This window comes from Danio rerio, chromosome 2, assembly GCF_052040795.2.
Source record: "Danio rerio strain M-AB ecotype USA chromosome 2, GRCz13ab, whole genome shotgun sequence".
Lineage (NCBI taxonomy): Eukaryota > Metazoa > Chordata > Actinopteri > Cypriniformes > Danionidae > Danio > Danio rerio.
Window position 1 is genome coordinate 7,141,457 of NC_141022.1, and position 23,544 is coordinate 7,165,000.

General features: G+C 34.8%; 2 protein-coding genes across 3 annotated transcripts in view; both read right to left on the minus strand.

The window, feature by feature from the left end:
* LOC147846195 (uncharacterized) overlaps positions 1–23,544 on the minus strand; it is a 1,020,765-nt gene that overhangs the window by 217,154 nt on the left and 780,067 nt on the right. The window lies entirely within an intron of this gene.
* The window catches only part of rgs1 (regulator of G protein signaling 1), a 26,225-nt gene continuing 18,439 nt past the window's right edge, over positions 15,759–23,544 (minus strand). The window contains exons 2-5 of one of the 2 annotated variants that reach the window (XM_087240441.1): positions 22,369–22,558; positions 22,031–22,091; positions 20,203–20,369; positions 15,759–16,653 (exon numbers count right to left, since the gene is read on the minus strand). In XM_087240441.1, the coding sequence (XP_087096567.1) occupies positions 16,477–16,653; positions 20,203–20,369; positions 22,031–22,091; positions 22,369–22,491 (528 nt within the window). In that variant the 5' untranslated portion in view covers positions 22,492–22,558 and the 3' untranslated portion in view covers positions 15,759–16,476. Of the gene's footprint in view, positions 16,654–20,202; positions 20,370–22,030; positions 22,111–22,368; positions 22,559–23,544 lie in introns of those variants that run through there. The other variant, XM_087240442.1, reaches the window with a different exon arrangement.

Here is a 23,544-nt window from a genome sequence, read left to right on the forward strand (position 1 = left end):
GTTCAACACATCACGCAACAATAGACAAATCACATAGCAGAAGATGAAACAAAAGATATGCTGTAAAATAATGTCTGATTGCTAAATGCTAAAAAAATGCTAAAAAAATGGTAAAAATGCTACAGTAAAAATCTGTAATCTGGAAAACACGTCAAATAAGTTAGACACATCATGCAACAATAGATGGAACATAAAACAGATGACTAATAAAGCTACGCTGTAAATAAAAAAAATGTCTGATATCAGTAATAAAAACAGTAAAAATGCTACACTAAAAATCCGTAATCTGGAAAACACGTCAATTAAGTTCAACACATCATGCAACAATAGACGGAACACAAAGCAGATGATGAATCAAGATGATGAATATAGCTACGCTGTAAATAAAAAAAAATGTCTGATATCAGTAATAAAACAGTAAAAATGCCACACTAAAAATCCGTAATCTGGAAAACACGTCAAATGAGTTCAACACATCATGCAACAATAGACGGAACACAAAACAAATGATGAATAAAGCTACGCTGTAAATAAAAAAAATGTCTGATATCAGTAATAAAAACAGTAAAAATGCTACAGTAAAAATCTGTAATCTGGAAAACACGTCAAATAAGTTCAACACATCATGCAACAATAGATGGAACACAAAGCAGATGATGAATCAAGATGATGAATAAAGCTACACTGTAAATAAAAAAAATGTCTGATATCAGTAATAAAAACAGTAAAAATGCCACACTAAAAATCCGTAATCTGGAAAACACGTCAAATGAGTTCAACACATCATGCAACAATAGACGGAACACAAAACAAATGATGAATAAAGCTACGCTGTAAATAAAAAAAATGTCTGATATCAGTAATAAAAACAGTAAAAATGCTACAGTAAAAATCTGTAATCTGGAAAACACGTCAAATAAGTTCAACACATCATGCAACAATAGACGGAACACAAAACAAATGATGAATAAAGCTACGCTGTAAATAAAAAAAATGTCTGATATCAGTAATAAAAACAGTAAAAATGCCACACTAAAAATCCGTAATCTGGAAAACACGTCAAATGAGTTCAACACATCATGCAACAATAGACGGAACACAAAACAAATGATGAATAAAGCTACGCTGTAAATAAAAAAAATGTCTGATATCAGTAATAAAAACAGTAAAAATGCCACACTAAAAATCCGTAATCTGGAAAACACGTCAAATGAGTTCAACACATCATGCAACAATAGACGGAACACAAAACAAATGATGAATAAAGCTACGCTGTAAATAAAAAAAATGTCTGATATCAGTAATAAAAACAGTAAAAATGCTACAGTAAAAATCTGTAATCTGGAAAACACGTCAAATAAGTTCAACACATCATGCAACAATAGACGGAACACAAAACAAATGATGAATAAAGCTACGCTGTAAATAAAAAAAATGTCTGATATCAGTAATAAAAACAGTAAAAATGCTACAGTAAAAATCTGTAATCTGGAAAACACGTCAAATAAGTTCAACACATCATGCAACAATAGACGGAACACAAAACAAATGATGAATAAAGCTACACTGTAAATAAAAAAAATGTCTGATATCAGTAATAAAAACAGTAAAAATGCTACAGTAAAAATCTGTAATCTGGAAAACACGTCAAATAAGTTCAACACATCATGCAACAATAGACGGAACACAAAACAAATGATGAATAAAGCTATGCTGTAAATAAAAAAAATGTCTGATATCAGTAATAAAAACAGTAAAAATGCTACAGTAAAAATCTGTAATCTGGAAAACACGTCAAATAAGTTCAACACATCATGCAACAATAGACGAAACACAAAACAAATGATGAATAAAGCTACGCTGTAAATGAAAATTTGTCTGATATCAGTAATAAAAACAGTAAAAATGCTACACTAAAAATCCGTAATCTGGAAAACACGTCAAATAAGTTCAGCACATCATGCAACAATAGATGGAACATAAAACAGATGATGAATAAAGCTACGCTGTAAATAAAAAATGTCTGATATCAGTAATAAAAACAGTAAAAATGCCACACTAAAAATCCGTAATCTGGAAAACACGTCAAATAAGTTCAACACATCATGCAACAATAGACGGAACACAAAACAAATGATGAATAAAGCTACGCTGTAAATAAAAAATGTCTGATATCAGTAATAAAAACAGTAAAAATGCTACAGTAAAAATCCGTAATCTGGAAAACACGTCAAATAAGTTCAGCACATCACGCCACAATAGACAAATCACAAAGAAGATGATGAAAAGAGCTACATTGTACAAAAATTGAATGATTTCAATGCTAAAAAAACAGTAAGGGCACTATCATACACCCGGCGCAATGCTGCGCAAGGCGCGACGCAATTGTTGTTTGCTAGTTTAAGCTTGGCGCAGGAGTCGTTTTGAAGTTTTGCAGCACGCTGTTTAAATAGCAAATGCATTTGCCCTCATATGTGCGCCCATAGGCGTTCTGGTCTAAAAAAAGGAGGTGTGTTGAGGTGCATTGCTATTTTGAGGAACTAAAATAGATCAATAGACCAGATCAAAGCAGGTCTATAGTCCATAGTTAGACCACAACTATAGTTAGTTGTGCGCCTTGCCTACACAAATATCTTTACATATGAAAAAGAATTAAAGGATTAAAATATTACAAAATAATTATTTTCAACATAAATATGAAAACCTTACTTTCATGCCTTCTTCATCTCTGAGGGCTTTTCCAGTTTATTCGTAACGATTTACTTTTGTATAATGTAATTATTAGTAGCAGTATTATTTATTATATGCATATTTATATTTGTTTTATTAAAAACAAGCTTAGATTTGTTCACCTGTCAGGTTTTAGACCATATGGGGCACAGCATGTGTATTAGGATATAACTCAGTTTTTGAGCACACTTCGATATTATTGTTCATTTATTCGTTTGCTGGAAATTAGAACTGAATTTAGAAATAGTTGTGAAACAAGTCTTTGTGCTTAATAAAAGAAATTAATTATTTATAGGTAATTGATGTCTGTGCGTACAAGTTTTCTTATCCACGAGAGTGAAAGTGAAAGTAAAGACTGAGAAGGCTCATCTTTCATTCACCTGCTGCAGATTCTCTGTTTAACTCTGTTTTCTCGCTAGTGAAACTCTCAGTTTTTCCACTTACAAAGTTCATCATGTAAATAGTAAATGCGCTATGGGGCGACGCAACTGATTCTTAAAGGGAATGGGAGATGAGACTCTGATTGATTTATTCTCAAAACACACCTTTAACTCATTAAGTGAATAAGCTCAACCCTTTTAGACCATGCGCCACGGCGGATTTTCCCGTCCTTAAAATAGTGAAAGTGGAAGCAGTGGCGCAGTAGGTAGTGCAGTTGCCTCACAGCAAGAAGGTCGCTGGTTCGATCTCGATCCAGTTGACGTTTCTGTATGGAGTTTGCATGTTCTCCCTGTGTAGCTGACGCTGATTGGTCAGCTTGTCATTTTGTTTATTGTTTTGTATTTCATTATTTGAATGTGTATTCATTTGTGTTACTAATTTCTTTGTTTCCGGTTGGCTTGAGTGGGAAGTCACATGATTCTCATTGATTGATTTAACCTGCGAGAGTTTGTATGGTCACTCAGGATAGTGAGATCTCAATGCAAGCACCTGTTAAATGCTTTTGCTTATTCTACAGCTGGTTAGCAGGCCAACACGGTAAACTAAAATCGTTTTATATATTATTTGTTTATTTTGATGTCCTTTTGATTGAGTTTTTGTGAAACATTTGGTTTGTTTATATGTTTATCTTTTCGTTTTCACGGTGTTCAATAAATGAAACGCATGGTGGACATCAGTATTTGGAAGCGTGGACTGTTTAATACCCGGCGGGTAGTTACACCCTGCGTTTGCGTGGGTTTCCTCCGGGTGCTCCGGTTTCCCCTACAGTCCAAAGACATGCGGTACAGGTGAATTGGGTAGGCTAAATTGTCCGTAGTGTCTGCGTGTGTGTGTGTGAGTGTTTGTGGATGTTTCCCAGAGATGGGTTTCGGCTGGAAGGGCATCCACTGCGTTAAAATGTGCTGAATAAGTTGGTGGTTCATTCCGTTGTGGCGACCCCAGATTAATAAAGGGACTAAGCTGACAAGAAAATGAATGAATAGATGAATTCCGACATGCGCTTAATGCATTTGCGTCCTGCGCTTTGGACTTTGCGCATGGATCATCAAAATAGAGCCCCAAAATTGCTAAAGGTAAAATCCTACTGTATACAGTGAATATCCGTAAATGGACTTATTTACATATTACTATGTTTCATGTATTAGTTCACAAAATTTTCTTATGAGTTGTGCACATTCGAGGTTTATGTTACATGTAAAGTTGATAAATAATATTTATTGAATTATTTTAGTGTCATGTGTGTTACCATGATGGTGTTGTGTGAATGACACTGAGCACCATCTATACAGTAGTATGTTTCTCTGCTTGTGGGAAAAGTTGTTTGTGATGATCTTGTGACTCTCATTCACACCTGCTTATTGTTGGGTTTTTGTCAGTGTAACAAAGCTCTGTTGTGTAGTTGTACTTCAAAGCATTGATGTATGATTATAAACTAATAAAATGATTTATAGTAAAATTTAGATTTTTTTTACATCCCTACTGTATTTTAAAAGTTAAATTCTTTAGCTGTCAGTTTTGGATTTTTCTTAGTGTAAATTAATAATAAATAATAATATAAGACCACCAAAAGGTACAAACAGTGTGGGTGTAATAATATATGTAAACAAATGATAGGAGAACAAAGAAAATACAATTAAATAATCACATTACTATGTACCTATTTCATCAGAATCATACTAATCAATCTAAAATAATAAATTCTTTACAAAGATATTCAAGGGATCAAGTGAAATTGTTTTCATATTACAATATATATAAATATTTATATATAAATACATATTAGGGCTGCACGAGTAATCGAAAAAAGATCACGATCTCTATTCGACCCTACACACGATCTTAATTCAGCTTTTCGATTCAGCCAATTATATTTTTAAGGTCTGGAGAGAAGGATAAAGTCTTCACAGCAACATTGACACCTTCAAATGCCGTTATGAGTGTCACATGCTGTATTTATAAGGTATAATTTACCCCAAAATTTCATTTTTGTATTCATGTATCAATGTGTTCGCGGTCAAATCACACGTGAGCTGACTGCGAGGTGTTTGTTTACTTCCGAGAACGCGCGCATGCACGCCAATGACACCTACTTTAGTGAGAGGTTAAGAATTTTGTGGCACATTTAAAGGTTACCAACATCTTAAATATATTTACATAAAGTTGAAGCCAGAATTATTTGCCCCCCTTCGAAATGTTTTGGTTATTTCTAAATATTTCCCAAATGTTTAACATAGCAAGGACATTTTCACAGTATGTCTGATTATATATTTTTCATCTTATTAATTTTATTTCAGCTAAAAAAGCAGTTTTAATTTTTTTAAAAACCATTTTTAAGTAAAAATTATTAGCTCATTTAGGCTATCTTTTTTTCGATAATGTCTACAGAACAAACCATAATTATGCAATAACCTCCCTAATTACCCTAACCTGCCAAGTTAACCTAATCAACCTAGTTAAGCATTTAAATGTCACTAAGTTGTATAGAAGTGTCTTGAAAAATATCTAGTCAAATATTATTTACTGTCATCATGACAAAGATAAAATAAATCAGTTATTAGAGATGAATTATTAAACCTATTTTAATTAGAAATGTGTTGGAAAAAAATCTTCTTCCGTAAAACGGAGGGGGAAAAAAATAAACAGGGCAAATAATTCGGGGGGCTAATAATTCTGACTTCAACTGTTGTACTCTCCAATTCACAGCACTCGATGACGATTTCCTTTACTGAGAAACCCAAAAACGTGAAAAGGGTCTATTACCAGGAGTATATCAAGAACATACAGCTAATACAGGGGAAGTAAGTACGAGACTGGACAGGGAACAAAGAAAACACTGAAACTTAAATACTCTAATTAACTAAATCAGATGACGCAGATGAAAAGATCAACACAGATGAAGGAAATTAGTGTCCATGGGAACAGATAAGTGGTTAGGAACTAGATCAAAGAAACAAGAACTGAACTGTGCCAGTGGGTCGTTATTATTATTATTTTAAATCAGTGATGTTATTTATAGTTACATCAGTGTGCACGTGCACAAACAATACAGTTAAGGCTGACATCAAACTCAAAAAGCAACATTTTTAATAAATGTTAAATAATAAAAAAAACACAATAATTGAATTTTAAACACACACACACACACACACACACGCACACACACACACACACACACACACACACACACACACACACACACACACACACACACACACACACGCACGCACGCACACACACACACACACACACACACATTAAAAACATGTTGCATTTCTACAGTGTTTAACAGCTGGAACAGGAAATCTGTTTATTTATCAACCAACTCACCAGATGTAATTGAACTGAGATGAACTAGACAACACCTTACACAGTGAAATGAGTAAGAAAAATTAAGTTCAGAATGAATCCAGCCTATAATTATTGGAAATACGTGCCTCTGCTTATACATTTTTGTGAAACGTAAAATAAATTGCTCCGGATACATTTTGTCGCACATTTCAGATGACACATCCACTAGAGGGTGCTGTCTACATTTTGGAAAATGTAAAATACTTTACTTATGGTGCGATTTGCTGTAAGTTTCAGATACACACCCTTTTTTTACACCTCCACAAGAAAGCTTGTCATACAGATCACCTAGACCAGGGGTTCCCAAACTTTTCAGCCCGCGACCCCTAAAATAATAATGCCAGTGACTCGCGTCCCCCAAATTCCTCAGAGGTGGTTATAAATATACAAACCTTGCACACACAACAATAGGCCTATATTAACACAAAGCATATTGACAACACAAAAAGTGCAACAGTCTAACAACCACATCATTTTTATAGTAATTTATTAATGTTTAATTCAATATTAACCTCAACGAATGAGACTGGTGGACACAATGTTTTCAGCACAAGTCTATTCTTGGTTTAATTTTGGAGACCGCCACTCAGAGATCATTCTCAATGTTCAGTTGTGGCCTGTATTTACTGTATTTGATTGCGATAAAGGTGTCAGAAATGTTAACCTGGTGCTATAAAATCAATCTGCTGCAGCTGACGTTATTGCGGTGTTGTTTATCTAACGTAAACACCAATCCTATTAAAAAAATAATGTAGAGGCTTATGAATTTTCATTTTCATGATGTTGTTTTTTACTTTAAAAAATGACTATTTTTTACCTTCTGTGGGTTATGGTTAAAATATGGGAGATCTAAGGGGTCGATCACACTGAACACTCATTTACATTCCAAAAACGTGAGGCGCACCACACTGCCTTTTTTGTTGACAAGAAAAAAAGAAGCACGGTGCACTTTTTATGTCGCCAGGCAACGACTGACTCAGCTAGATATTGTGCGAGAGTGTTGCTGTTGATATTGATATAATTTTAATATTAATGTGATATTCAAGATTTGTGATTCATACAGCACTGGATAACTCAAAACAGCAACCACAAGTCTCTCCTTTATTATCAAAAGTCTCCGTTGTTGTCTTGACAACACAAACACTTCAGGCACCTCAACGGAAACCCCGCCTCTGCTCTTTGATTGGAGATTGAAAAAGATGCGAGTGATGTGACACGCTTTTTCCGCTCAGAGTCGACTTTTTTTCAATTGCGAGCGCAAGGCGCGCAAGGGGAAAAAACGCAAGGCGCAGCTGCCAGTCACAACGCTCTTGGCCGTTAATAAATCTCTGTATCATTCCCTCCCCTGCCTTCTAGAGCCATGCCTCCTTAAACACGAGCACAGCAAAAGAACCCTCTCTCATGTGTTAAAAGCGACTAGTGCTTGTCCGGCAGCGTGCAAAGCAAACTGACATGCGATTTTCAGAGCGAATATTTAGTTGCATGGTAAACAATATAGGGAGAGACTAGGCGGAATAGCGGTATTTACTTGTGTTTTGTTGTTAAACTAATTAAAATCTACATAATAAGGTCTTTTATGAAACCGAAAATAGTCTTATCAATCTTTCACCGGAAGATTTTAGTGGCTATAAATGAGGGCAATAAATGATACATTGTTGCATTTTCTGCCATATTTGGGTCGTTTTCACACCACACTGCTGGCTTTGGTCCGAAGCAGTTGAAAAGAACCAAAATGCAGTCATCTGACAAAATCCACATCTCTCATTGGCCGGATGTTGTTTAACATATTTCCTAAACTGCTTATTGATTGGTCAGAATTCACGTGCGGGAAAATGCCAATGAACTAGCGCAAGTAAACAAACCGGCAGACACAAAATGTCACGAAATATTACCAACGATCCATCAGGTAATGTTTTCCCCTCTCTCTCTGTTGGTAAAGCGCTGTCAACAAATATTTTTCCTCCATATCCCATAATGCACAGCTCATCGGCCTACGGCAGCTGGATTAGACTAAAAGGCGCAGTACTTTTTGCGGTTTGACCTGTTTTAATACGAATCATATTTACCACAAACGAATCGCTCCAGGGTTCGTTTAAAAACGTACCAAGACCACCTCTTCAAGCAGGTCTTGGTACGATTATTTGGTCTGCTTTTGGTGCGCACTTGAGTACGATTGCTGCATTCTCACCTGCCCAAAAGAACCGCACCAAAAGGGAAAACAAACTCTAGTGCGATTCAATCGAACAAGGCAGGTGTAAAAGCACCCTAAGAGAAATCCTTTAGCCATTGTGATGTCCTTTCTTCAGCGTGCAAACATAACTCCGATATTGATTTAGGTTTTTACCGATCGCACACGCGTGTGCGCGCTCTCTCTCTTTTGTGAACGAGCAGCACAAACATCAGTCGGCGGAGCTGCGCACATAAGGCTGCGCAGTTGTTCTAATCTGCATTTACTGACAGACAGTTTGGCCTACTTATCGGAATTATGAGAGATGTCGGCCCGACTCTATTTAATTGGATGAACATTTTTTAGTTTTATGCCTTACCCAGAATATAAAAATACATAAAGATACATTTAGATAATTTACTTTAATCATTACTATTGGAATGTGAAGAGACTTTCAACCAGCACAACAAAAATGTTTCTGAAGACAATCACCTACTGCACCTTAAACTTAACACTTAACAAATTTATGTGGATTGAATGTAAAAAATTTAAGTTGTCCCGATGAAATCTCAAGAATTTTGTTGTTTCGGCTTATTTTAAATAAGTAATTTGTACAAGTAAAAAAAAAACAATTTTTTTTAAGCGTAGGAAAAAAGCATTTACAGTGTGACAATGTCCACAGAAACTATGTTCTAACGGTTATGAAGCTAAAGTTTCCCCTTTGGATATGAATGTACACTTGAAAAAAAGATAAGCAAAGAAGAGGAAGTCATTGTGGTACATGAGGGTACGCACATACACACAAACACACACACACAAGTTTGTCTGTTGCTATATCAACCACCGAAGCAAAGAGGGTTCCATTCAGAAGGATAGAAACATTTCTAAAACCAGATCATTGTGATTCAGTAGTGCACTTTCAGTCTTAAAATACTTAAATATAGCTATAATAATCACGAATGGTCAGCCTAGTGCGTCACAACAACAATATATTTGGAGTTTACCGTTACCAGGCAGGTATGATGATGGAACTTTCTGTAAAGACCTCGAATCTCGGAATTTGCAATTTAGACAACTGATAAACCTAATTTAGCATGTTGATATGTTCTCTTTTGTTTTTAGTTTAAAGCACATGACGTTGTTACTGGTGTCATGTTACGACCGAGGTAAACACAGATGCATTTTTTGCATGCCAATGTCTACATTGTAATGCATGCAAAGCTCTTCCAAAATAATTAGAAGGTAAACAGGCACGTGCGTTCTCCTAAGATGCATTTGAATAGATGAGTGTTTTCCTGGAAATACTATTTCTAAAGGAGCTGTTGACATGGAATTGAAACTGATGTTGGCAGAAACCCCAAACAATACAAACATAAAAATAAAACAAAACAAAAAATCTGTAATAATCAAAAGTCACAAGGAGAAAGCACTGAACTACTGAAATGTATTTAAGACTTTATATAAAAGTCTTTTTTGGTGATGGCAGCTTATAGACGCTTCTCATATGGAGAATGAAGTCACATGCATTGCTCAGGTTAAAGTGGCAGACTTCAACTAAGTGTAAAAATCTTGATAGTCCTGTGGGTCTCGTCTATCAAATCTGACCTTTCTTTTGTATTTCCTATTGGATTCAAGTCAGGTGATTAGCTGGGCCATTCTACAGCTTGATTTTCTTTCTCTGTAAGCATTTAAGTGTTTCCTTGGCTGTGTTTTGGATCATCGTCTTGCTGTATTGTCCACCCTGGTTTCATCTTCATCATCCTGCTAATGTAGATGTTAACAAAAGCAGCTAATCGCACACAATGAGGAAGCGCAGAAGGCTGATTTATATTTCTGCGTCAAGCGTCACCTCTTAAAAAAAATGTAACTGTAAATGTAACGATGCGTAGCGCAAGCTCTGTGATTGGTCGGCTTGGTAGCGATGACGAGTCTGGGCGGGACCGACAGCCGATTGTTTACAAGTGTGGAGTCCCGTGAAGGAGCTCCGGATGGAAAGTTTTGTTTTGTGTTTACCTCATTGTTAAAGTTGTTGCACGCCCGCCGGTTCCTGCCTCAAAATATGTGAGTTTGAGCCACTTGTACATTCAGGAAGCGCTCAGAAAAAACAAAACTTCAGTGAAGAAACTCGACACTGAGGAACATAAACACCTCACTGCCAACTAGCGTTTCGGAAGTGTTATTGCAGAGCAACAGAAACAGCGTGCAGAAGTATGAATGCACAGCCACATGCGTTGCATGCGCCGTGGTTACGCCGATCACTTGACGCAGAAATATAAACCAGGCTAAAGGGTTGCTGAAGAACTACTGCTGTCTCTGCATTCGCTGTCTTTCTACACCTCCCTTTCTTCATGTGTTCAATACTTTCCCCTGTCATTTAATTTTATTATACTAAATTTGTAAACCAATTACATTTGTTTTCTTTGCATATACTGATTTCTTTGGTTGTTACCACCATCATGGGGAAAAGTGTTAAAGGGTCACGAAACACCAAAACACATTTTTTGAGCTGTTGACAGTCGTATATGTGTCCCACACTGCTAAAAACACTATTAGGACACCTATATTTCACTAAAAAGTGTAAATTGGTTGTTTTTGCGTTATTTCAAGCAAATTCGTACTTCCGGTTTGAAACGAATTTTTGAAGCTGCGTCACGGCCATGACATAATAGCGTGTATTCCAGCGTGCAGACTGGGCGTCTGTGCCAGAGTGAGTCTTATTACGTCTTACAGTGTGCTGCATTAATGCATGAGTAAGGCTTGGTTCAAACCAATCAGCGCGCTCTATTGTGCAACTTCATTAATATTCATTACTGTCAGAGTGTAGACGGCAAAGACGCCACGTTGTGTTGGCAAAACAAGCGTGAAGTGTTGATTTTATAGTTTGCTGCAGTTAAGTTTCGTTTTCATTTTCTCTCTGTGAGAGCGCAGACTCACGCGTGGATTAACAGTGTACGCGCAACAACAATAACTTACGTGTCTAAGGAGGATTATTGTTTACCTGAGAGCTGTTCTCATCTGCAAACACTGAGATCCGGATTCGCTTGTAGTCTCCTCTTAATAAAGATGCGGCTCTAGTTGCTGGTGATTGTCCTGTCTCTACAGATTTGGTAAGTGAGCGACCAGTGCTCTTTGTTTATTCAGTTCGTATTATATTCGTATCAAACAAACTATTGCACCGAGTGTAAACAAGTTAGCACTAACAGTTACAACCAAACTATAACCTCGTGTTGGATTTTGTGACCGGAATAACACACGCAGCTTTCTGACGCTACCTGCCGTTTGCATCTAAGTTTCCGGGAAATGCTGAGTTTTTTTTTTCTCTCATTCGCCGTGCGGTATCAAACATTGCATGAAAAATACACGCTTAGAGCAGTTCCTCGAATCAAATATCACGTTTGTCGGGAGGGACATTAATGAATTCCCTGAATGAAAGAGCCAAACTGCAGTTAAAGTCCATCATTTAATAATTTGGCAAATAATTCGACTACAGATGTCCATGTAAACACAGTCACATTGTCCGCTGTGGTTGTGTGTTTTGACTCTGCAATTTAGCGTGCCCAAATAGACACTCCCACACCAAGCCTCTTTTCTTCCTCCGACACTCCCCCCTAAACAGAGCTGGACACGCCCACTTTTCTGACTTTTTCCAAAGTAGAGGTGTGAAAACACCCTGCTGAAACGAGGGGGTTTCATGGCCCTTTAAGTTACCTTTAGAAATATGTTTTTTTTAAAAGAAAAATGGCATCTTCAATATTTATTTTCCTCGCTATGAGTATTTTGAAAATTATTATTTTAATCAATTTCTCAGTAGATGTAGGTAATATATTTTGGTACATTTAAACAAAACAGATTTATCAAATGGATATATTTTATAAAATAATATTTTGGTTACAAAACATATTTAGAAATAAAAATTACAAACTACTAAATTTTATATATTTTTTTTGTTTCCCTTAATTTTTTTCTTTTGTAAGTTAATAAAAGTAAAACAAATAAGTAAATAAATATTAAACTATGGGCCAACGCAGTGGTGCAGTAGGTAGCACGATTGCCTGACAACAAGAAGGTCGCTGGTTTAAGCCCCGGCTGGGTCAGTTGGCATTTCTGTGTGTGTGTTTTTTTTTTCATGTGTGGAGTTTGCATGTTCTTCCCGTGTTGGTGTGGGTTTCCTCCGGGTGATTTGGGTAAGCTAAATTGTCCGTAGTGTATGTGAATGAGAGTGTGAAGGGTGTTTCCCAGTGATGGGTTGCTGCTGGAAGGGCATTTGATGCGTAAAACATACTGTATGCTGGTTCATTCTGCAGATTAATAAAGTTACTGAGCGGTGAAATAAATAAAGTCCTAAAATAACACACATCAAGCCTGGTCCAAACAGGACTTTTTCCCCTATTAATATTTTAATTATTTAATATTTCAATTTAATAAAAAATGTGGAAAGTACATGCAAATTGTGCTTAAACGATTCTGGAGGACCGTCAACTCTATAAAAAACAACTTTTGGTCTTATAAGATTGTTGTCAAGCTCAGTGTTGCTGATTTAATGAAAATGTTGTATGTAGCACTTTGTCGCCACCGAGTGGTCAAGTATATATATATATATATATATATATATATATATATATATATATATATATATATATATATATATAGATAGATAGATAGATAGATAGATAGATAGATAGATAGATAGATAGATAGATAGATAGATAGATAGATAGATAGATAGATAGATAGTCATAATGTATTTTACTGGCATGAATTGCTAATCAACCTTACAAATTAAACTTTAGGGGCTAATTATAGACGAAGACTGGGGGTGGGGATATATAGCCTACTACCAAACAAGCAAACAAACAAGCAAACAAACAAACAAACAAACAAACAAACAAACAAACAAACAAACAAACAAACAAACAAACAAACAAAAGACATGATATAAAATGCCGACTGATACAGCTAATGTTAATCATGGATACATTTACCTATTCAACAATTATAGATCTCACAGATCTCATATTCATATTTTACCAAAAACTTACCAGATATGGCCTGCCATGATGTAATTGTGTGAGATGTATTTGACTTTAATAAACATCACATGAGTTCCAGTGTGTCATCATTGGACGTGGTCCACAGATAATAAAACAAACAATCATCAGCGTAATTGTATAACGTCTCCAATCATCAGGAGGAAGAGACCAGTTTTGATTAAAATCATCAATGACCAATCAACCAATTTCCAGTCGGTTTGAGGATTTGATTCACCCTTTGCAATGTCGGTTTGAGCATTTATCATTTGAGGAGTCGGTTTGAGGATTTGATTTATCATTTGCAATGTCGGTTTGAACATTTGATTTATAGTTTGAGTATTTGATTTATCATTTGATCTTTTAAGCATTTGCATTTTCATTTTAATTGTGTTAGGAAAAAACTTCTATAGATTTTAAATATATTTTATGAAAATATGCTATTGTTTGTTTTGTTTTAACCTTGAATATACATAGGAGAACTCCTAAACAAATTAAGAGCTTTTAAACATGAAGCTGTGGAGAAGAATATCAGTTCTACATCAGTTTAAAATGCACCGTCATTCTCTCCTGAATGGATTATGAGTTCAGATTTAAACAGCAGATGACGCTGTATGCTTTACAAATGGCATACTCTGCTTTCATCCAACTTCTTACAAATTCCATATGATTCTAAAACGATTAAACAGTTAAGTTTCTATTGTGACCAGCGTTTCCATTAATCTCGTAGCATAAAAGCCATTTTACACGACTCAGCCAAACACACAAGCACTTTTCCTCATTATGTGTACAGTTTAAAACTAGCCTAGCGCCATCTGCTGTTAAAAAATAGTTGTTTATTAAATTAGTTATTTATTTATTAATTGTGAGTGATGGATAACCTGTAAAATGTTGGAAACCTGTAACCATTGACTTCCATAGTAGAAAACACATATACTACAGTATTTGTGTTTTCTACTATGTAAATCAATGGTTAGCTGTTTCCAGCAATTTTTAAATAGCCTACTTTCTTTTGTGTCCAACTGTAAAACATAAAGGTATGAACCACTTGAGTGAAAGTAATTGGTAAATAAATTGCGATTTTTTGGTGAACTATTTCTTTTACTACATATGGAAAATTGTAAATGCTCTACAATATGGCGCGGTCCCACTAAAAATCAGTTTATCAAGGTTTCTTTCTTTAATCATCCACTCGTCCACATGTGAAAAGTAAAAGTGATGATCATTTTGACAATATGGCAATGAGATGTTATACACTGTATTTGCATGTGGAGGAAATAAATACAGGAACTGGAAGACTAGTCAGGATAGATGGAAAGATGAATGCAGCAATGTACAGAGACATGCTGAATAAAAACCTGCTTCAGAGTGCTCTTGACCTCAGACTGGGGCAACGGTTCTACTTCCAGCAGGACAATGACCTAAAGCACACCGCCAGAATATCAATGGAGTGGCTTCACAACATCTCAGTGAATGTCCTTAAGTGGCCCAGCCAGAGCCCAGACCTTAATCCTATTGAACATCTGTGCAGAGATCTGAAAATGGCTGTACACCATCGCTTCCCATCCAACCTGACAGGGCTTGAGAGGACCTGCAAAGAGAAATGGGCAAAAATTCCCAAAGACAAGTGTGCCAAGCTTGTGTTATCATATTCAAAAAGACTTGAGGCTGTAACTGCTGCCAAAGGTGCATCAACAAAGTATTGAGCAAAGGCTGTGAATACTGATGTACATGTGTTTTTTCATGCTTTCTATTTTTAATAAATTTGCAACAATTTCAAAAACTCTTTTTTAACATTGTCATTATGGGGTATTGTGTGTAGAATGTTTAAGGAAATAAATGAATTTAATGCAAGGCTGTAACATAAAGAAATGTGGAAAAAGTGAAGCGCTACGAATATTTTCCGGATGCACTGTAATATTGTACATGTTGGCAGATGGTTATTTTCTGTCTGTGTATATTCCAACATATACTGTATATTAAATCTATTTTGCATGCTAAAAGTTCTATATAAAGCACTCACACAATTCTTCATATTTTGTTCATTTATTAAAATTTTATATACAGATTTTTCTCCTTTTTTATTTAAGAAATCCAGGATGTTCCTGCCTAGATAATAGTGGTCATTTTTTAAACAGTCTCTTAAATTCATAGTACAAATTTCCCTCCTGACGATCTGACATCAATCATTAGAAACCCTAAAAAAAAAGTAGTAGTAGTGATAATAAAATATTTTACATCATAATAATTATAACAAACAACAATAATAGTAATGGTATATTTTTTAAATGCCTAATCAATAAACTAATAAAAACGTTGCACTACTACAGAAGCTAACTGTAGGAGAATTGGCTGTACATGTGTAAAAAGGAGCGCTCAGATCCTCTTTTTCTGGATTTCTCAACAGTATGCTGATTACCAGGCAATTGCAGGCCCATAACAGATCCTTTAATCCCACACGGGATAATTTATAACATTCTTTTGATGATATGATGGTGATTATACAATTTTCTGTTATGGTTTAAAATGAGACGTGATTAATTGGTTTGATTTTCTGTGAAGAGGAAAAATCAATCAATGGGCAACTGAACATGAAAATCAGACTGCATCCTATAGAGTGACACTGAAATGAGTGTTTTCCTTCACAAATAACAATATTAAAAGTCCAAAGCTAAACTTATTATGCTTACCAAATATAAAACAAGATTAAAAAAAAACATGTTTATGGCAACTGGTACTCTGGATACGCCACTAGTTATGAAGTCATCTCTTTCCATGCTTTTGCAGGATGGACTGGTAGATGTCGGACTTCAGAAACCTGGGATAGCAGTCTCTGGTCATTAGACTGAAGATCATCTTCTGTGCTGTGTCAAATGAGCTTCGTGTTGGCTCCGAGATGCTGTTTGTTATATTTGTGCGAGTCCCAGAATCGATGTTAACCTGAAAATAAGTGGATTACATTACTGATTTAGTGATTTTCCTTATAAAAATAAACATTTTAATAAAAAAGAACTGACTAATATGTATGTATTTATCTGAATGCGACTGTTTAGACTTCAAATATGTGGTTTATTTGTGAGGACAACACATAGAATGATGATTTTGGCACTGAGAGCTGCCTTACCACAGACACTTATTTTGGAATCTGGTGTATGTCTGTGTAGTGGTTAAACATGACACATAATTTGTTTTGTGTATGTCTAATTGTATTGTCTAATTGTTTTTGTCTCAGGGTGTACTAGGCTATCCAAACCGTGTCCGGGTGCATTTGACCCCATATCCCGGTTCACTTAGTGAAGTTTATTTCTAAACTAATTTCGAAAGGATCACGTGGTTATGATTGCTTGCAGCCGGTCCCACATTATTCAATCTATGCTTCACCAATCAGACGATATAAATACCCTGAGTTCCATATAACAGCTATATTCATTTTGAAGAATCCCCCTTCCACCCTACTCCTCCTCCTTTCCTAGATGGGTGGCACAGTGGCCTAGTGGTTATCACTGTTGCCTCACAGCAAGAATGTCACTGGTTCTATTCCTTACCAAGCCAGCCTACATTTCTGTGCTGAGTTTACACATTCTCCCCATGCTCACATGGGTTTCCTGCGGATTCTCCTGTTTCCTCCCACCATCAAAAAACATGCAACTGAAGTTAATTGACTAATCCAAATCGGCACCATAGACATGCTTCTAGTAAATAATTATCTCTTAAGAGCAATCTCTATCTGAGGTTCCGAGATCTACATCAGCTCAAACTCCCCTCTCGGAGGGAGGGAGCCCCGAGCTCGAGAAACTTATGAGCTCAGGGCTCTCTCCCGGGACAGCATGCCAAACAAGCTTTATATTTAATCATCAGCTAAGTGTGAACTCTTGATACTAGTGTGAGTGTTTCATGTTGCTTGTAGTGTGAGTGCAAAGTGAACCCGAGCGCAAAACTCAAGCCGCGCAATCACTTTTAAGGGACACTTTCGTATGGATTTATCACTCTTTCCTACTTTAACATGGGAATTCTACCCTTCATTTTCATAACGAACATTCAAACTAATGCTTAATGCTATAAGATGTGTGACTTAGGCTATGTTTACGCATCAATGAAAATGATTTGTACGTAGAATATGCCATATGTGTGAGAAGCGTCTCTGCTTTTGGTTGTAATGTTAAGCAGCACCATCTTACGCATTTTAAAGATACGGCTAACTCTACATACACATAATCTTTTACGGATACGTAATTGCTAATCTTTTTTTAAAATATTGTGTAAACAGGAAACTTTTGTTGATATTTATAGGGGTAATGCTTGTTAATGTCCAAATTTGAAAGAGTAAAAGTGTGTGTACACGGCACGATTTTTGCTGTTTTTTAAGCTTTTATCATCTAAGAGGGTTGAGCTTATTCTCTTAATAAGTTATGGGTGTGTTTTGAGCATAACATGCAATAATCATTCAGAGTCTCATCTCCCATTCCCTTTAAGAGTCAGTTGTGTCGCGCCATGATGCATTTGCTGTTTACATGGTGGACTCTGTAAGTGGAAAAACTGAACGCTTTACTAGCGAGAAAACAGTTAAACCATCTACACCACGAGGATAAAGAATGAGGGCTTACACTATGTACAGTTGCCTTGAACTGGGCCAAAGCATGCCTGTCCCCTCTCCCGTTTCCCCCGACGGCCCGGACTCGCATTACATTCGGCCCTGGGCACGCTTACGTCATTGATGATGCTCTGATCAGTAAGCGCTTTCACTCAGCACAGTGGAGATTTCTTGGTCAAATTTCGCCGAACAGATCCGCCACTAAGCAATCATAAAGCCCTCGGATAGGAATTAGGGGGTTTGCTGAAGGTGCGCAGCTGTCATGCAGTGAGGGGTTTGCGTCTTTAATAATCTACGGCAGTTTGTGTTTATTAAACAGTAAGAATGATTAATTAATCCATATGAAACAGCCCCTTAAAAGTCACATCTCGCTAACAGTTTCTGGCTCTGGCACATTTCACACTATTGCGCTCCAAAGCCCAAGTAAACCGCGCTCTGGCACACCTCTTCCAACCGGGCCAGGGCCGGCCAACTTAACCGTGCCTGAGCCCGACTCAGAACACTCACACTTCTCAAACGATCCAGGAAACGGGCCTGAGCACGGCTAGGATAGCATAGTGTGAGTAGGCCCTGAGTCTCCTCCATTTGACCTCTTTACTTTCTCTTTACTTTTACTCTTTACGCCTTTACTTTCGTGGAGTAAGGAAACCGTGTAGTACGCTCTCCACTGAAGACATATTAGCTTACAAATTTAATTTAGTTTGTTAAGCGCAAAGATTTGTTTCAAAACTATTTCTTAATTCAGTTCTTATTTTCAGCAAACGAGTAAATGAACATTAATCACTAATTAAAGGAAGTGTTGTCAAAAAAGTTGTATCCAAACACTTGTCCTGTTCTTGCTTCATATAGTGAAACGAATGAGATCATACGAATTCATACGAAATAGCCACTAAATAAAAATAAGTTACGAATTGCCGTGAGTTAGCGTTGAAAATTCAGACAAATGTCTTCATAATTAAACATGCCTAGTTTTTTTTGCAGCTGAAGAAAAGTTAGAAGACATGCTTTATGTTTATATAGAAAAGATGTGTTTGTATATAATCATACGCTTTATTTATGTGTCTGACTGTAAATGTGAATCTACAGCTATTATTTAAATGTATTATTTATGTTTATTTAATAAGCATTTAACAATCATTTAAATAATAATTATTTTCACTAATTATTGTTTAATTTTTAGCTAGTTTATTGGTGACTTTTGTTCGTTTCAGTATTTAGTTTTAGTATTTAATGTGATTTTGTGTAAAAAAGAAATTAAATAAAAAATTCCAATTAACAAAAAAGATTTATTGACCAAAATCGAACAATCCTGTGATAAATCCAGGATCATATATTTGAGAATATTCTGGAATCTTTATTTTCTAGAATGAATTCTGTTGTGCCTGTTTTTTGTTTTTCGTAATTATAAATTGAAATGTTTAAACCAATGTATTGATTGATATAAAAACATTATAACTAATAATGAAATAATGAAAAGATTTCAGCTTTTGTTTTTAAAAGTACTGCTGAGTTTAATACATGCTTTAGGCTTAGTTTTCGTTTTTTTTTTAAATTAATCTTGATTCTAATAATGATAAAAATATACATATTAAAAGAAGGCTTCATAAGTAAATACGGTTAGCAAATCATACTAAATTGTACAAATTAGATCGTACAAATTCATACGAATTAGCCACTGAATCAAAATATTAGTTAGTTGAATAGTTGGAGAGACTCATTATTTGTTTGCACAAATGTGCCATCAAACAGTTGTATAAATGCAATATAACACTGGTAGGTCTGCGACATGTCTGTATATCAGCACTTGCGTATAAAGCACTCAGTACTTCAAATGAACATTTAGCAGTGGGATCTGATTGATTTCCTCACAGTTGGTTCATTCAGAGCGTGTTACTCACCTGTCTGGGTGCTTCCGTCTGCACAAACTCAGTGTAGATCTGATTGGCCATGCTGATCATCTCCGGCTCATTCGTCACCTTTTTATATTCCTCACATGCCAGCCAGAACAGAATATTTTCCTCACTGTATTCCGACTTCAGGAAGTCCTGGAAAGCCGCCTGTCCCGCTGCAGCAAGACACCATTATTGCAGCTTATCACCACAGTTAATATTCATTCTACTTTAATATTAATATTCATTCTATCTTCATTGATGGATATTTATATTTGAGTGTATTTAAAGTGGGTAAAATTAATTCTTCCATTAAGTGTTGATACAAATATCTGATGTGCCTTTATAATACACTGTAAAACTCAACAGTCAGCTCTATCAAATGAAATTAGTTTAGTTAATCCTACTCATTTGAAAAGAGTTTTGAACTCAATGTTGAAGGTAGTGAGTTAATTAAATACCTCATTACTTCAACTTAAATGAAGTAAGTTCACAGTACTCATATAGATTGTTTTTTTTAACTTAAATGGTTTGTAGCAATCGGTTTGCGTTGTCTTAACTTATTAGGTTTTAAAGTACTCTTGGTTTGGTTCTCTTCATTTATTGAGTATTACTTTGATCAAATTGCTTCGTTTACTCAAATGGATTAAGTTCATACTCTTTGGGATTAGTTTTTGAGCTTAAATGGTTTGTTGCAATTGGTTTCCTCAAATGTTTTGAGTTACAGTACCTTAACCTTTTGGGTTTCACAGTGTAGATTTAGACTAAGATGTATAGCCACAACATTGGCTCATTGACTTTAGGCAAATACTCTGACTAAAGTGTTTACAGTCAGCAGGCAAGCCTTTTGCTTATTTTCTCAGTATTTGCATTCTGCCAACCAACAAATCGACTGAGAAATAATCCACAAGTATTTTCTTATGCTTTCGGTGCAGACAATATTATTTACTAATCTACAAATTGTTATCTAAATGCTGTATATTTCCTATTACCTGCATAAAAATGTATTCAATATTTCAAATAAATATGTACTAAAGCAGATGTATCATGAGCTGTTTTTGTGAATAATACAAATTTCATCACTTTATATCATAATAACTTTGTATAATAATAGCTACTAATACTAATAATAGCTATTAATAATCCCAAAAACGTATAAATGTTATATAAATTATAATGTAAATGATATATCATTATATATATAATATTATTATTTATTTAATTTATACTATTATATTACTTACATACATATAATGTTAATTATATCTAACACTATTATTATTAAAAATTTCAGTGTTTTATTATATGTTAATAGTAATATATATATATATATATATATATATATATATATATATATATATATATATATATATATATATAATTTATTTATTATATTATAATTGTTACATCTATATAATATAATTAGAATATACCAAATAATATCTATTTGTTATATAATTATTAATTTACTATTTAAATGTATAATAATAATAATATTATTTATTTGCTTATTTTAGAATAATTGTTAGACTCAAATCTGATCACTTTTCATTGCTAAAATATATTTTTCAGATATTTATACAATAAATGATTAATAATAATTATCATAATAATTGTTATAATAATTATATTTGAACAATAATATAATACAAATTAAATAAGAAAATTATCTATAAATTTTTATAAAATATTTTTTAAATGATCACCGTAATCAATTTATTTTTTTGTGTTGATTCACAACACAGTTATGCTTATGAATAAACAAAAAATATTTCATATTTTAAAATTATTTCTGCTAAATAGATCACAGCACTGAGAAGGGATTTTCTTCTCTCACCTTTACAGGACAGCAGCTTCTCAATGGACTCGCCCCAGGAGTCCACATCGTCCACAGGCTCCTGAGAAAAGCAACAAAATCTACCCTTGAAAATTACATGGAGATCCTTTACAGGTCAAGCTGATTTCAAATATGCACTGCTAACAAAAAATTTAAAGTTGAGTCAACTTAAAATTTAAGATCAATGTTTGTTTTTTTTACAGCGAATATGCTATACTGTGCCAATAATATTCCTATCTCAAAACCTTAGAACCTCCTGACCACTAAATGATCATTTTAATAAAATAAATAAAAAATAAATAAGCGTGTGATGGAGCAGTTATGAATGCAGGACTCACTTTATGGCCATCTCTGTCAGTAGTGTCTTCGGCATGAGTCTCTGCTTCACTCGGTGGCTCTTTATGGCTCTGGAGGGTCCGAACACGTTTACTGGCATGAATGGAACACATGGAAATCAGCATGCAAAGCTCTGGGCAGGGTCATCTCTTCAGTCTCGCAGGTCATCTAGAAAACATCTTCACCGCAGAGCTGATGGACAAGGGAAAAGTCACTTCGCTTTACTTTGCGGTTGAATTCAAGACAGATAGTGACGCTTGTAGGTAAACAGCATGTTTTGATGCATCCCGTCAAAGTGCAGCTTCACCATTTTTCATATTATACATGCTTAGGATGACTAGAGGGAAAATTTATTTGCATTTTCTGAGTGAATTTTCATTACAAGGCAATTATAGTTTGTATACTGTAAGTCCTCTATAATGCAATGCATTACTGATTAATCTAAGCACTGATTCAATAGTATTTTCCAAGCATCAGAACCAAAAACTGTAAAAATAGTACAAAAAAATATAATAATGAAACACATTTCCAGCATGATTTATAGAACCCTGTAATTTTAAGAACATTATATGACTTTATGAGGAGCTCACTAGATTACTGACTCACTCGATTAATTCAAAAAGGCAGGCTTATGAATGAATCTGCATGAGTCATTTTTAGTAAGTGTTTACTATATATTTATTGCTATATATTTCTTTGGGTAAATTTTCACTGCAAGACAGTTAGTTTGTCATACTGTAAGTCCTCCATAGTGTGATGCATTAATGAATAATCTGAGCACTGATTAAGCATCAGAACTGAAAAGTAGTAAAAAAAAAAAAATAAAAATCATGAAATACATTTCTAGCATGATTTGAACCAATAAACCAATATTTTTACATAAGGAAATGCAGGATAAAGTTATTCATTCAATCGATTCATTCAAAATAGTTGATTCATTCAGGAATTAAGAATATTAATCTAGCTCACTAGATTACTGACTCACTTAAATCATTCAAAAAGCAGGTTCATGAATAAATCTGCCTTTTTAAAGGAATCGAGTAAATTTTTATTAAACGTTTACTATATTTTCTGCTTTATATATATATATATATATTTTTTTTTATATATATTTTTTGACTAATTTAATAAGAATAATACATTTAATAATAACAATACCAATAATAGTACTACTACCA